General features: G+C 45.6%; 1 protein-coding gene across 8 annotated transcripts in view; it reads left to right on the top strand.

The window, feature by feature from the left end:
* The window catches only part of LOC112613720 (ATP-dependent RNA helicase DDX19B), a 48,335-nt gene that overhangs the window by 25,531 nt on the left and 7,468 nt on the right, over positions 1 to 15,336 (top strand). For 3 of the 8 annotated variants that reach the window (XM_025369452.1, XM_025369445.1, XM_025369447.1), the window contains 5 exons: positions 2,706 to 2,759; positions 3,778 to 3,913; positions 5,612 to 5,704; positions 12,618 to 12,720; positions 13,612 to 13,726. In XM_025369452.1, the coding sequence (XP_025225237.1) occupies positions 5,643 to 5,704; positions 12,618 to 12,720; positions 13,612 to 13,726 (280 nt within the window). In that variant the 5' untranslated portion in view covers positions 2,706 to 2,759; positions 3,778 to 3,913; positions 5,612 to 5,642. The remainder of the gene's footprint in view (positions 1 to 2,705; positions 2,760 to 3,777; positions 3,914 to 5,611; positions 5,705 to 12,617; positions 12,721 to 13,611; positions 13,727 to 15,336) is intronic. The other 5 variants (XM_025369453.1, XM_025369450.1, XM_025369448.1 and 2 more) reach the window with 3 other exon arrangements.

The raw sequence follows: 15,336 nt of genomic DNA, 5'->3' as shown, positions 1-15,336 counted from the left end.
CGCCTCAGCCTCCCGAGTAGCTGGGACTACAGGCGCCCGCCACCTCGCCCGGCTAATTTTTTTTTTTTTTATTTTTTAGTAGAGACGGGGTTTCACCGTGTTAGCCAGGATGGTCTCGATCTCCTGACCTCGTGATCCGCCCGTCTCGGCCCCCCAAAGTGCTGGGATTACAGGCTTGAGCCACCGCGCCCGGCCTTTTGTATTTCTTAATAGAGACGGGGTTTCACCGTGTTAGCCAGGATGGTCTCGATCTCCTGACCTCGTGATCCGCCCGTCTCGGCCTCCCAAAGTGCTGGGATTACAGGCTTGAGCCACCGCGCCCGGCCTATTTGTTTACTTTCTAAGAGACAGGTTCTTGCTCTGTTGCCCAGGCTGGAGTGCAGTGCTTCAATCATGCTTCACTGGAGCCTCAACCTCCCAGACTCAAGTGATCCTCCGCCTCAGCCTCCTGAGTAACTGGGACTACAGGCACAACGCACTATGCCCAACTAATTTTTTATTTTTATTTTTTATAGAGATGAGGTCTCCGGCAGGGCACGGTGGCTCAAGCCTGTAATCCTAGCACTTTGGGAGGCCGAGATGGGCGGATCACAAGGTCAGGAGATCGAGACCATCCTGGCTAACACGGTGAAACCCCGTCTCTACTAAAAAAAAAAAAAATACAAAAAACTAGCCAGGTGAGGTGGTGGGCACCTGTAGTCCCAGCTACTCGGGAGACTGAGGCAGGAGAATGGCATAAACCCGGGAGGCAGAGCTTGCAGTGACCTGAGATCCGGCCACTGCACTCCAGCCTGGGCGACAGAGCGAGACTCCGTCTCAAAAAAAAAAAAAAAAAGAGATATGAGGTCTCCGTGTGTTGCCCAGGTTGGTTTCTAACTCCTGGACTCAAGCAGTCCTCCTGTCTCAGCCTCCCAAAGTGCTGGGATTACAAGAGTGAGATACCGCACCTGGCTTCAAAGTGTTTTTAATACAAGAATGAGGCCGGGCGCGGTGGCTCAAGCCTGTAATCCCAGCACTTTGGGAGGCCGAGACGGGCGGATCACGAGGTCAGGAGATCGAGACCATCCTGGCTAACACAATGAAACCCCGTCTCTACTAAAAATACAAAAAAAAAAAAATTAGCCGGGCGTGGTGGCGGGCGCCTGTAGTCCCAGCTACTTGGGAGGCTGAGGCAGGAGAATGGCAGGAACCCGGGAGGCGGAGCTTGCAGTGAGCCCAGATCGCGCCACTGCACTCCAGCCTGGGTGACAGAGCGAGACTCCGCCTCAAAAAAAAAAAAAAAAAAATACAAGAATGAGGATTGCACACTGATAGCAAGGGTGTGGGAGTGAAAAACGAATTAGGCTACTTAAGTGGGACTAATTACTAACCATGGGACTATACTGACAAAGACTAATTTTTTAATGTTCTCAATTTGGGATGAGATAGACAAAGTGCGAGGAATCTGACAGTTTACCTATCCTAATTATTCTGAAATCATATTTATCCAAATTTAAGATTTCCATTATTGTTGATGTACTTAATATTACTGGAAGGTAATGTAACATTTGCCTTTCTCAAAATTCACTTACAATCTTTTTTGTATGATTTTATATAACCACAGTATCATTTGACTATAAATTTATATTAATCAACAATTTATAGGCCGGGTGTGGTGGCTCACACCTATAATCCCAGCACTTTGGGAAGCTGAGGTGGGCAGATAACCTGAGGTCAGGAGTTCGAAACCAGCCTGACCAACATGGTGAAACCCCATCTCTACTAAAACTACAAAAATTTACCAGGTGTGGTGGTGCACACCTATAATCCCAGCTACTCAGGATGCTGAGACAACGGAATCTCTAGAACCTGGGAGGCAGAGGTTGCAGTGAGCCGAGATCACACCACTGCACTCCAGCCTGGGCAAGAGTGAGACTCCGTCTCAAAAAAAGAAAAAAAAAATTATTTGCATGAATTTTGTTGGTCTTACTGCTCATTTGTTATATGCATGAATTTTAATGGCATTATTGTGTTCACATATTAATAAAATCCGATTTGCATAGATATTCCTCTGTTGAGCATCAAGGTGGTTTCTGATCACTAATTGCTCTAATCTTTCTATAATATTTCAGAAGTATTGATTCAATGAGGGAAATAATAGTTTTTGAGGTACGGGGAGGAGACCTAGAATAGGAAAGAATATGAGCAACAGAGGTCGGGCGCGGTGGCTCACGCCTGTAATCCCAGCACTTTGGGAGGCCGAGGCAGGTGGATCACGAGGTCAGGAGATCAAGACCATCCTGGCTAACACAGTGAAATCCCGTTTCTACTAAAAATACAAAAAAAATTAGCCGGGCATGGTGGCGGGTGCCTGTAATCCCAGCTACTCGGGAGGCTGAGGCCAGAGAATGGTGTGAACCCGGGAGGTGGAGCTTGCAGTGAGCTGAGATTGCGCCACTGCACTCCAGCCTGGGCAAAATAAATAAATAAATAAATAAATAAATAAATAAATAAAATATCTCTCTCTATATATATATGAGCAACAGTGTTTTACACCTTTGTTTATTTAGGGACAATAAAATGTTTTTATCAGCGGCTCGGTTTCCTCATTTATTTTTTGCTCTCTAGGCCTTTACAAAAACTTCTAGTGCTATAGAATTTGATTTGTCCCAGCTATTGGGTATGGGATGTGATTTTGAGTGATGGCCACTTTGTGTCTGATAAAGGTGCTGTTGTCAAGACCAATACCAATGCAGAGAAGACAGATGAAGAAGAGAAAGGTAACACAGCCATGGAGCTTTATATAATAACAAGCTTCTACATTCTAAGAAAGTGGATTGTTATGAGGCTTCATTTTTATACCCAGTTTGGCTCGACTTTAATGGGTGATACAGTGCTAGCATAAAAGTTCAATATAGGGGCCGGGCGCAGTGGTTCACGCCTCTAATCCCAGCACTTTGGGAGGCCGAGGCGGGTGGATCATGAGCTCTGGAGATCAAGACCAACCTTGCTAACAAGGTGAAACCCCATCTCCATTAAAAATACAAAAACAAAATATCCAGGCATAGTGGCAGGCACCTGTAGTCCCAGCTACTTGGGAGGCTGAGGCAGGAGAATGGCGTGAACCCAGCAGGCAGAGCTTGCAGTGAGCCAAGATTGAACCACTGCACTCCAGACTGGGAGACAGAGCAAGACTCTGTCTCAAAAAAAAAAAAAGAAAAAAGAAAAAAGTTCAATATAAATAGTCAATAGGTGAGGAGTTCTAATGGTTTACGTTTAGAGAAAGTTTACACTGAACAACTGAACACTTGAACAGGCCATTATAAAAAATTTTAAGTTTATTGGACAATCTCTATTGTCAAATAAAATTAAGCTTAATGTTATTTTGACACATTTGACATGGAAGACAAGATGAGACCAACTTGTCCAATATTAAGGTACAGGCTTTGTTAATTCCTGTTTTTTTTTCCCATTGTTGTGATTGTTAATTACTTTAGGTTTATATATAGTGCAAATGGGGGAGTAAATATGTGTGTCTGGATAAGAGGAATAGGTAACTGCAGGAGAAGAGGGCTGTTAGATAGAGTCTGGAGAAGAGTATGAGGCCTAAATGGGTGATGGATCATAAGTTTTTTCTTTAATAAAACTATTTTAATTTATAAGTCAAAACTATGAGGTACCTTGAAGTTGAATGTTCAGTACGTTATTATTCAAAATACAAATGGCAGTTGAATTAGAGTAAATGCTTGGTAGGTTTCAAGGACTTTTAAAAATTCTTTGCTTTCTTTTTCCTGACAGAGGACAGAGCTGCCCAGTCCTTACTCAACAAGCTGATCAGAAGCAACCTTGTCGATAACACAAACCAAGTAGAAGTCCTGCAGCGGGATCCAAACTCCCCTCTGTACTCAGTGAAGTCTTTTGAAGAGCTTCGGCTGTGAGTATTTATTCACTTTCTGACTCTCCCCTTTGCACTGAAATAGAGATCCTAGGTCTGTAATAGATATCTTTTTATCACAACAGAACAGTTTTAGCTAACCAAGGTTTTTTTTTTTTTTTTTTTTTTTTGTTGAGACAGAGTCTCGCTTTGTCGCCCAGACTGGAGGGCAGTGGCCGGATCTCAGCTTACTGCAAGCTCCGCCTCTCGGGTTCACGCGATTCTCCTGCCTCAGCCTCCCGAGTAGCTGGGACTACAGGCGCCCGCCACCTCGCCCGGCTAGGTTTTTGTATTTTTTAGTAGAGATGGGGTTTTACCGTGTTAGCCAGGATGGTCTCGATCTCCTGACCTTGTGATCCGCCCGTCTCGGCCTCCCAAAGTGCTGGGATTACAGGCTTGAGCCACCGCGCCCAGCCTTTTGTTTTTTTTTTTTAGACGGTGTCTCACTCTTTCGCCCAGGTTGGAGTGTAGTGGCGCGATCTCGGCTCACTGCAAATTCTGCCTCCCGGGTTCAAGTGATTCTCCTGCCTCAGCCTCCTGAGTAGCTGGGATTACAGGCGAGCACCACCACACCCGGCTACTTTTTGTATTTTTAGTAGAGACAGGTTTCACTGTGTTGGCCAGGCTGATCTTGATCTCCTGACTTCGTGATCCACTTGCCTCAGCCTCCCAAAGTGCTGGGATTACAGGCATAAGCCAAAGCACCCAGCCACTAACCAAGTTGTATAAAAGAATTTAGCTGCATGCGGTGGTGCACACCTGTAATCCCAGCACTTTTGGAGGCCAAGGTGAGAGGATCACTTGAGGCCAGGAGTTGCAGACCAGCCTGGGCAACAGAGCAAGACCAGACTCCATATAAAAAATATAAACAAATACTTTAGATGTTTTGGGATATTTAGTAAAATTTCCAGATAATGGGTGAAAGCTTTAGCTGTACTAACATGTATTCAGTTCAACATAGCTCAATTATTGTTGATTACAAACTATGTGTAGGCCAGGCATAGTGGCTGATGCCTGTAATCCCAGCACTTTGAGAGGCTGAGGCAGGCAGATCACTTGAGGTCAGGAGTTGCATGGCCAACATGGTGAAACCCTGTCTCTACTGAAAATAAAAAAATTAGGTCAGGTGCAGTGGCTCACGCCTGTAATCTCAGGACTTTGGGAGGCCAAGGCAGGTGGATCACAAGATCCGGAGATCGAGACCATCCTGGCCAACACGGCGAAACCCCGTCTCTACAAAAATACAAAAAAAATTAGTCGGGTGTGGTGGCGGGCACCTATAGTCCCAGCCACTCAGGAGGCTGAGGCAGGAGAATGGCGTGAACCTGGCAGGTGGAGCTTGCAGTGAACCGAGATCGCACTACTGCACTCCAGCCTGGGCGACAGAGCGAGACTCTGTCTCAAAAAAAAAAACCAAAAAAACAAAAAAAACATTAGTAGGGCATGGTGCCATGCACCTGTAATCCCAGCTATTCGGGAGGCTGAGGCATGAGAACTGCTTGAACCCGGAAGGTGGATGTTGCAGTGAGCCAAGACTGCACCATTGCACTGCAGCCTGGGCAACAGATTGAGACTCTGTCTCACAAACAAATAAACAAAAAACTATGTGTAAACAGTAAAAGAGAAAAATCCTCCAGATATTTTGCTGCTTTCCTCAACCAAAGAGACAATGACTTTCATCTTTAACTGTTTTTCTAGGAAACCACAGCTTCTCCAAGGAGTCTATGCCATGGGTTTCAATCGTCCATCCAAGATACAAGAGAATGCGTTGCCACTGATGCTTGCTGAGCCGTATGTGTCCTATTACAACTCCGTTTCATTTTAGATTTTCCATTTTTGAAAACTTTTATTATTTTCACAGGCCAGCAATGTGGCTTGTGCCTATAATCCCAGCAACTTGACAGGCAAGGCAGGAGGATCGTTTGAGGCCAGGAGCTCAAGACCAGCCTGGGCAATGTAGCAAGACCCTGTCTCAACAAAAAACAACAACAACAACAACAACAACAACAAAGTTATAAACTTGGCCAGGCGTGGTGGCATGCAGTTATAGTCCCAGCTACTCGGGAGGCTGAGGCAGGAGGATCACTTGAACCCAGGAGTTTCAGGCTGCAGTGAACCATGATCACACCATTGTACTCCATTCTGGGCAACAAAGCAACCCTGTCTCAAAAGAGAAAAAGAAGAGGCTGAGGCACAAGATTTGTTTGAACCCAGGAGGCAGAGGTTGCAGTGAGCCGAGATCATATCACTGCACTCCAGCCTGGACAACAGAGCGAGAGTTTGTCTCAAAAAAAACCAAACAAACAAAAAGGGCGGGTGGGGGGTGGGTGCAGTGGCTCACGCCTGTAATCCCAACACTTTGGGAGGCCAAGGCAGGAGGATCTCTTGAGGTCAAGAGTTCAAGACCAACCTGACCAACATGAAACCCGACTCTACTAAAAAAACACAAAAATTAGCCAGGTGTTGTGGTGTGCTCCTGTAGTCCCAGCTACTCAGGAAGCTAAGCCACGAGAATGGCTCGAACCCAGGAGGCGGAGGTTGCAGTGAGCCAAGATCACACCAGTGCACTCCAGCCTGGGCAACAGAGTGAGACTCCATCTCAAAAAAACCAAAAACCAAAAACAAAAAAATCATCTGTAATATCCCTCTCCCTCCATTATTAACATTTTGGAGTGGAGACTTCTAGACTTTTCTCTATGTAAATATATACGTATAACTTTTTTTTTTTGTTTTTTTGAGACGGAGTCTCACTCTGTCACCCAGGCTGGAGTGCGGTGGCAAGATTTCAGCTCACTGCAAGCTCTGCCTCCTGGGTTCACTCCATTCTCCTGCCTCAGCCTCCCGAGTAGCTGGGACTACAGGTGCCCGCCAACTAACTTTTTGTATTTTTTTTAGTAGAGATGGGGTTTCACTGTGTTAGCCAGGATAGTCTCTATCTCCTGACCTCAAAAGATCCGCCCGCCTCAGCCTCCCAAAGTGCTGGGATTACAGGTGTGAGCCACCGTGCCCGGCCATATATATAACTTTATGGCCGGGCGTGGTGGCTCACACCTGTAATCCCAGCACTTTGGGAGGCCGAGGCGGGCAGATCACCTGAGGTCAGGAGTTGGAGACCAGGCTGGCCAACATCAGTGAAACTCTGTCTCCAAAAAAAAAAAAAAAAAGTTGACATATGGCCGGGAGCAGTGGCTTATGTCTGTAATCCCAGCAGTTTGGGAGGCCGAGGCCGGTGGGTCACGAGCTCCAGAGATCGAGACCATCCTGGCTAACACAGTGAAACCCCGTCTCTACTACAAATACAAAAAATTAGCCGGGCGTGGTGGCAGGCGCCTGTAGTCCCAGCTACTCAGGAGGCTGAGGCAGGAGAATGGCGTGAAGCTGGGAGGCAGAGCTTGCAGTGAGCCAAGATTGCGCCACTGCACTCTAGCCTGGGCGACAGAGCGAGACTCCATCTCAAATAAAAAAAAAAAAAAGGTTGACATATAAATAATGTTTTATATGCTGTGTTTTTAAATTATATGATCATCTTCCTATGTTGGTAAATATACATTTATATCGTATATGCACCATGATTTCATTGTATTGATATATAAAAGTCATTGTGTCAAATATAATAGAAGCCAAACAGCTCTAGGAGACCTGAATAATACAGTAACTAAGGTGGTTTCCTGGTGCAGGGCATTTCCCACTTTCACAAGCATACAAATCTCATAGACATTTATTAAAATGCAGGGTCTGAATTTAGTAGGTCTAAGTGGGGACTGAGGGTCAACATTTCTAATAAGCTTGCAGGTGATGCTGATGCTGATGTTTCAGATCACATTCTGAGTAACAAGATTCTAGAGCATGATGGAAATTTAATACAGATTAATCCTATATTTTATATGATTATATACAATTCTGCATATAATCCTAAATTCTGAATCTTTTTTTTTTGTCTAAAAATAGATATTTTAGGCCAAGTGTGGTGGTTCATGCCTGTAATTCCAATACTTTGAGAGGCCGAGGTAGGCGGATCGCTTGAGCCCAGGAGTTCGAGAGCAGCCTGGGCAACATGGTGAGACCCTGTCTCTACTAAAAATACAAAAACTTAGCCAAATATGGTGGCATGTGCCTGTAGTCCCAGCTACCCGGGAGGCTGAAGTAGGAGGTAACCTGAGCCCAGGAGATTGAGGCTACAGTGAGCAAAGATTGCACCACTGCACTCCAGCCTGAGCAACAGAGTGAGACCCTGTCTCAAAAAATCATAAATAAAAATAAAAATAGATATTTTGGGTCTGTATTTTCTCAAGTTTTCTTTGTTCTGTGTCGTAACAGTGACATTTTCTCCAGATGGATAGTGTCTTTTTTTTAGCTTGGGACTTTAAGCATGCTTAGGGTGAATAAATGGAGTATTTATTACATGGTTTCATATTGATCATTTATATTTGTGGATCTAATATTTTTGTAGATGCTAACTTTCTTTTTTTTTTTTTTTTTTTTGGAGACGGAGTCTCGCTCTGTCGCCCAGGCTGGAGTGCAGTGGCTGGATCTCAACTCACTGCAAGCTCCGCCTCCCGGGTTCATGCCATTCTCCTGCCTCAGCCTTCCGAGTAGCTGGGACTACAGGCGCCCGCCACCTCGCCCGGCTAGTTTTTTGTATTTTTTAGTAGAGACGGGGTTTCACTGTGTTAGCCAGGATGGTCTCGATCTCCTGACCTCGTGATCCGCCCGTCTCGGCCTCCCAAAGTGCTGGGATTACAGGCTTGAGCCACCGCGCCCGGCCACTTTTTTTTTTTTCTGTGAGATAAGGTCTCTGCCACCTAGGCAGGAGTACAGCAGTGTAGTCATAGCTTACTGCACCCTGAGCACCTGGGCTTAAGCAATCCTCCTGCCTCAGCCTCCCAGGTAGCTAGGACTACAGGCCAGTGCTGTCATGCCTAGCTAATTTTCTTTATTTAATAGAGATGGGCGTCTTGCTATGTTGCCCAGACTGGTCTTGATCTCGTGGCCTCAAGCAATCCTCCCACCTTGGCCTTCCCCCAATTTTTTTTTTTTTTTTGAGACAGTTTCTCACTCTGTTATCCAGGCTAGGTGCACTGGCACCATCTTGGCTCACTGCAATTTCTGCCTCCTGGGCGCAAGCAATCCTCCCACCTCGGCCTCCCAAGTAGCTGGGGCCACAGGTGCAAACCACCATGCCTGGCTAATTTTTATACAATTTTTTTTTTTTTGAGACTCGGCTCACTGTAACCACTGCTTCCCAGGTCCCAGTTCAAGTAATTCTCCTGCCTCGGCCTCCCAAGTAACTGGGATTACAGGCACACTCCACCATGCCCAGCTAATTTTTTTGTATTTTTAGTAGAGATGGGGTTTCACCATGTTGGCCAGGCTGGTCATGAACTCCTGACCTCATGATCTGCCCCCCTCGGCCTCCCAAAGTGCTGATATTACAGGTGTGAGCCACCACACAAGGCCTAATTTTTATATCTCTATCAGAGACAGAGTTGTGCTATGTTGCCCAGATTGGTCTCAAACCCCCAAAGTGTTGGGATTACTGGTATGAGGTGTCACACCAGGCTTTTTTTGTTTTTGTTTTTCAGGGGGGCTTTGGTGGAGATGGGGTCTTACTTTCTTGCCCAGACTTGTCTTGAACTCCTAGGCTCAAGCACGCTTCCCACCTTGCCTTCCCAAAGTGCTAGGGTTACAGGCATGAGCCATTGGGCCTAGCCAAGAAGCTCATTTTTAGATTGACAATATTAGAAGAGACCAGCATTATTACTAGAATTATCTAGTACCTTTTATCATCAACAAATACTTATTGAATGCCTGTTATATAACAGATACTATGCTAGGCACTTGGATACATTAGTCAACAATGCAGAACAAAATTCCTGCCCACAAGGAGCTTACATTCTAGTTTGAAATATAGCTAATTCATTTTTATTAAAATATAACAGGTGATAAATTACAAATGTTAATGCCGCTGAATAGCACACTTAAAAGTGGGTAAAAGGGCAAATTTTATGACATTTTTTTTTACTTCAAATAAAAATAATAAATTTTGGCCACGTACAGTGGCTCATGCCTGTAATCCAAGCATTTGGGGAGGCTGAGGCAGGCAGATCATTTGAGGTCAGGAGTTCGAGACCAGCCTGGCCAACATGGTGAAACCCCGTCTCTACTAAAAATACAAAAAATTAGCTGGGCGTGGTGGCACGTGCCTGTAGTCCCAGCTACTCAGGAGGCTGAGGCAAGAGAATCGCTTGAACCCAGGAGGCAGAGGTGGCAGTGAGCTGAGATCGCGCTATTGGACTCCAGCCTGGGTGACAGAGTGACCCTCCGTCTCAAAAAAAAAAAAAAAAATTTAATAAATTTGGCCAGGCACAGTGGCTCATGCCCATTATCCCAGTAATTTGGGAGGCCAAGGCAGGCAGACAGCTTGAGCCCAGGAGTTTGAGACCAGCCTGGGCAGCACAGTAAGACCTCATCAGTATTAAAAGGTAAAAATAAAAAAGAAATTAAATGTACAACACTTTATTCTAACTACAAGGGGTAACAGATGTTTTGACAAGGAATCTAGATGTTTAAACAGAAATAGAATAAAGAGTTACCACTGTGGTGGCTGGGCGCAGTGGCTCACACCTGTAATCCCCGGACTCTGGGAGGCTGAAGTGGGCGGATCACTTGAGGTCAGGAGTTCGAGACCAGCCTGGCCAACATGGTGAAACCCATCTCTACAAAAAAAAAAACAAAAATAGCCAGGCATGGTGGTTCATACCAGCCCCAGCTACTCAGGAGGCTGAGACACCAGAATTGCGTGGAACCCGCGCAGTGGCACCTACAGTGAACTGAGATTGTGTCACTGCACTCCAGCTTGGGCGACAAAGTGAGACCTTGTTTCAAAAAAAAAAAAAAAAAGACCAGGTGTGGTGGCTCACGCCTGTAATCTCAACACTTTGGGAGGTCCGAGGCAGGTGTATCACCTGAGGTCAGCAGTTCGAGACCAGCCTGGCCAACATGGTGAAACCCCATCTCTACTAAAAATACAAAAATTAGCTGGGCGTGGTGGCGGGCACCTGTAATCCTAGCTACTCGGGAGGCTGGGGCAGAAGAATTGCTTGAACCCAGGCGGTGGAGGTTGCAGTGAGCTGAGATCGCACCTTTGCGCTCCAGCTGGGCGACAAGAGCAAAACTCCGTCTCAAGAAAGAAAAAAAAAAAAAGAAGAAGTCCCCACAAGGAACAGCTTACTTTTGCCAGATTTTTAAATTCCACCTGTGGCTGGGGGCCCTCCCCATGGCTTCACTTTTAGTACATGTTTCTTCTGTTCTTTTTTCCTTTTTTTCCTACTGGAAGACCTCATTTTCCTTGTCCATCTCTTTGGCCTGCCGCGGCTGCTCCATTTTTTTGTTTTTTTGAGACAGGGTCTTGCTCTGTCACCAGGGCTGCAGTGCAGTGGCGCAGTCTCAGCTCACTGCAGCCTGCAACCTCTACCCTCCACCTCCTGGGCTCAAGAGATCCTCATACCTCAGCCTCCCGAGTAGCTGGGACTACGGGTATGTACCACCATGTCCAGCTAATGTTTGTATCGTTTGTAGAGAAAGGGTTTCGGTATTTTGCCCAGGCTGGTCTCGAACTCCTAGGCTCAAGAAATCACCCACCTCAACCTCCCAAAGTGCTGAGATTGCAGGCATGAGCCACCGCACCTGACCTTGCCTGCTTTTTTTTTTGAGACTGAGTCTCACTCTGTCACCCAGGCTGGAGTACAGTGGCACGATCTTGGCTCACTGCAACCTCTGCCTTGTGGGTTCAAGTGATTCTCCTGCTTCAGCCTCCCAAGTAGCTGGGACTACAGGTGCTCACCACCATGCCTGCCTAATTTTTGTAATTTTAGTAGAGGCAGGGTTTTACCTTGTTGGCCAAGCTGGTCTCAAATTCCTGACCTCGAATGATCCACCCACCTCGGCCTCCCAAAGTTCTGGGATTGCAGGCATGAGCTACTGCACCTGGCCTTGCCTGTTTCTTGAGCTGCTTCAGAGGCTGCTTCTTGCTACCTTCAAGGCAAGACTTGGTTCTTGCCACTCTTACCCCTACCCTGCTACCAAAACCTACATCTTGTATTTTTTAGGCATTTCAAAGTAGATTACACTTTTAAATCAAGTGGTTAAGGTAGGATCTCCTGAAGTAGGTGAAATCTGGGCAAAGACTTGAAGGAGAGAAGGGAGTTAGCATGTTATCTGGGGACAGTAGTCCCAAGCACAACACAGCCAGTGCAGAAGCCCTAAGACAAGAGCATGACTGGCATGTTCTCGGAGCAGCGCTGGGGCCCTGTGGGGGAGCGAAGTAAGGGAGAGAAAGAGAGAGTAGTAGGAAATGAGAGCTGAGGTGTAATGGGGAGCAAATCATGCAGGACCCTGTATGCCATTATGAGGGTTTCAACTTGTATTTTGAATGAAACGAGGAATTATTGGAAGGTTTTTGGGCAGAGAAGTAACATGAGCTGACTCACATTTGAAAAGAATCAGTAGGCCCATTGCAGTGACTCACACCTATAATCTCAGCGCTTTGGGAGGCTGAGGCAGGAGGATCACTTGAGCCCAGGAGGCTGAGGCTGCAGTGAGCCAAGATTGTGCCACTGTACTCCAGCGTCTCCTATAAATGAATTTTTAATACTAAAAAGGTTACTTGAGATTTAAGCTCCTAACCAGTTTGTTTCTTGTGCAGCCCACAGAACTTAATTGCCCAATCTCAGTCTGGTACTGGTAAAACAGCTGCCTTCGTGCTGGCCATGCTTAGCCAAGTAGAACCTGCAAACAAATACCCCCAGGTAAGGATTTATGAATTTAGGTTTCCACTAATGCATAGATAGAGGGGATTTCCATTTGATGGATTAAAAGCCAAGCTGTGGGCCGAGTGCGGTGGCTCAGGCCTGTAACCCCAGCACTTTGGGAGGCTGAGGTGGGCAGATCACCTGAGGTCAGGAGTTCTAGACCAGCCTGGCCAACATGGTGAAACCCCATCTATACTAAAAGTAAAAAATTAGCCGGGCCTGGTGGTGTGTGCCTGTAATCCCAGCTACTTGGGAGGCTGAAGCAAGAGAATCATTTGAACCTAGGAGGCAGAGGTTGCAGTGAGCTGAGATCACACCGCTGCACTCCAGCCTGGACAAAAAGAACGAAACTCTGTCTCAAAAAAAATAAAATAAAAGCCAAGCTATGCATTTATGCATTACTTTTTACACAAACTAAAACTCCTTAAATTGAGCACAAATAATGTGGAATATCCTCTAACAGCAGTAAAAATCCTGTTTCCTTTTTCATGGTGTGCCAGTTCTGGAATGCTTCTTATAGGCCTGGCTCCTTTACTTGCAGGAAAACCTGTTTCATCAGCAACTGTCATCCATTAGAAAGTTCTGAGAGCTTTCTGAGTAAATGAAAAGAAAGCTAATGCCAACTGGAACTTTAGATCCGTGCTCATGGGTAGGTTTTGTACTGCAATGGCCAGTGTCTGTTTCCAAGTGTCTTTACCTACCCAGAGTTCTGACACCTAAGAATTCTAGCTTATGACGCTGTAGCTTAAAGAATCAAATGGTGTACACTTTAATGTACATATTCTTTCCTTCACCTTCAGCTGGAGGAGTGGCTAAGTCCTAATGGTAATTCCCCTTTGCAAAAGAGCTATTGTCTTGAATTTGCACTCTGCACTCTTTCCCTACCAGTGTCTATGCCTCTCCCCAACGTATGAGCTCGCCCTCCAAACAGGAAAAGTGATTGAACAAATGGGCAAATTTTACCCTGAACTGAAGCTAGCTTATGCTGTTCGAGGCAATAAATGTGAGTATGTGAATGTGGTCCTAAATCATCAACCTAATTCTTTTTATTTTGAAACATTTCAAAACATACCCAATAGTTGAAATAATACAATAAACACATGTATTTTTCCACCTAGATTCAAAAACTTAACATTTTGCCATATTTGCTTTACATAAATGTATACATTTTTGTCAAACCATTTGAAAGTAAACTGCAGACATGCACCTCATCAGGACATTCCTTGGCATCCCAGCACTTTGGGAGGCTGAGGTGGGCAGATCACCTGAGGACAGGAGATAGAGACCATACTGGCCAACATGGTGAAACCCCATCTCTACTAAAAATAGAAAAATCAGCCAGGCATGGTGGCGTGCGCCTGTAGTCCCAGCTACTCAGGAGGCTGAGGCAGGAGTATCACTTGAACCCGGGAGGTGGAGGTTGCAGTGAGCCAAGATCATGCCACTACACTCCAGCCTGGGCGACAGAGCAAGACTCTGTCTCAAAAAAAAAAATTTTTTTTTTTGGTAAAGACTTCTTTTTTTTTGTAAAGACAGTGTCTTGCTATGTTGCCCAAGTTGGTCTAGAACTCCAAGTCTCAAGCAATCCTCCTGCCTCAGCCCCTCAAAGTGATGGGATTACAGGTGTGAGCCACTAGACCAGGACTGAATTTGTTTAATTACCTAATTTACTTCTCTTCATCAGCAGAATAAAAACCCAGAATGTTTATGGCTATTGACTCTGGGGATTATTCTGTTAATTCTTTTTTGTTACTAATTTTTTCTACACTAGTTTGTTTTACAACTAATATTACTTAAGTAATTTTAAAAGTGTTGTTGGCCAGGCGTGGTGGCTCATGCCAGTAATCTCAGCACTTTGGGAGCCCAAGGTGGCTGGATCATTTTAAGGTTAGAAGTTCGAGACCAGCCTGACTAACATGATGAAACCCTGTCTCTACTAAAAATACAAAAAAATTAGCCGGGCATGGTGGTGCACACCTGTAATCCCAGCTACCCAGAAAGCTAAGGCTGGAGAATTGCCTGAACCCGGGCCGGGGCAGGAGGTTGCAGTGAGCCGAGATAGCACCACTGTACTCCAGCCTGGGCGACAGCATGAGATTCTATCTCCAAAAAAAAAAAAAAAAATGTTAGAGGTTTGGTTGAGTTTTATGGATCTCTTTATGAAAATCAAGTCTGCATACAATGTCCGAATGCCAACCTGAGGCCAGTTCTGAAAAGTAAATAATATAATGAAACTTATTGGGAGATAATCATTTAAAATTTTGCAATTTGTATTCAAAGTAGAAGGGTAGAAAATTCTGATTTTTTTTTTCTTTTTTTTTTTGAGACAGAGTCTCACTCTGTCGCCCAGGCTGGAGTGCAGTGGCACGATCTTGGCTCACTGCAAGCTCCGCCTCACGGGTTCACGCCATTCTCCTGCCTCAGCCTCCCGAGTAGCTGGGACTACAGGCGCCCGCCACCACGCCTGGCCAATTTTTGTATTTTTAGTAGAGATGGGGTTTCACCATGTTGGCCAAATGATCTCCAACTCTTGACCTCGTGATCTGCCCGCCTCAGCCTCCCAAAGTGCTGGGATTACAGGCATGAGCCACGGCACCTGGCCTTTTTTTTTTT

This window comes from Theropithecus gelada, chromosome 20 (assembly GCF_003255815.1).
Source record: "Theropithecus gelada isolate Dixy chromosome 20, Tgel_1.0, whole genome shotgun sequence".
Classification (NCBI taxonomy): Eukaryota; Metazoa; Chordata; class Mammalia; order Primates; family Cercopithecidae; genus Theropithecus; species Theropithecus gelada.
Note: the sequence above shows the minus strand (reverse complement) of the source record. Positions and strands in the feature narration are given on the sequence as shown.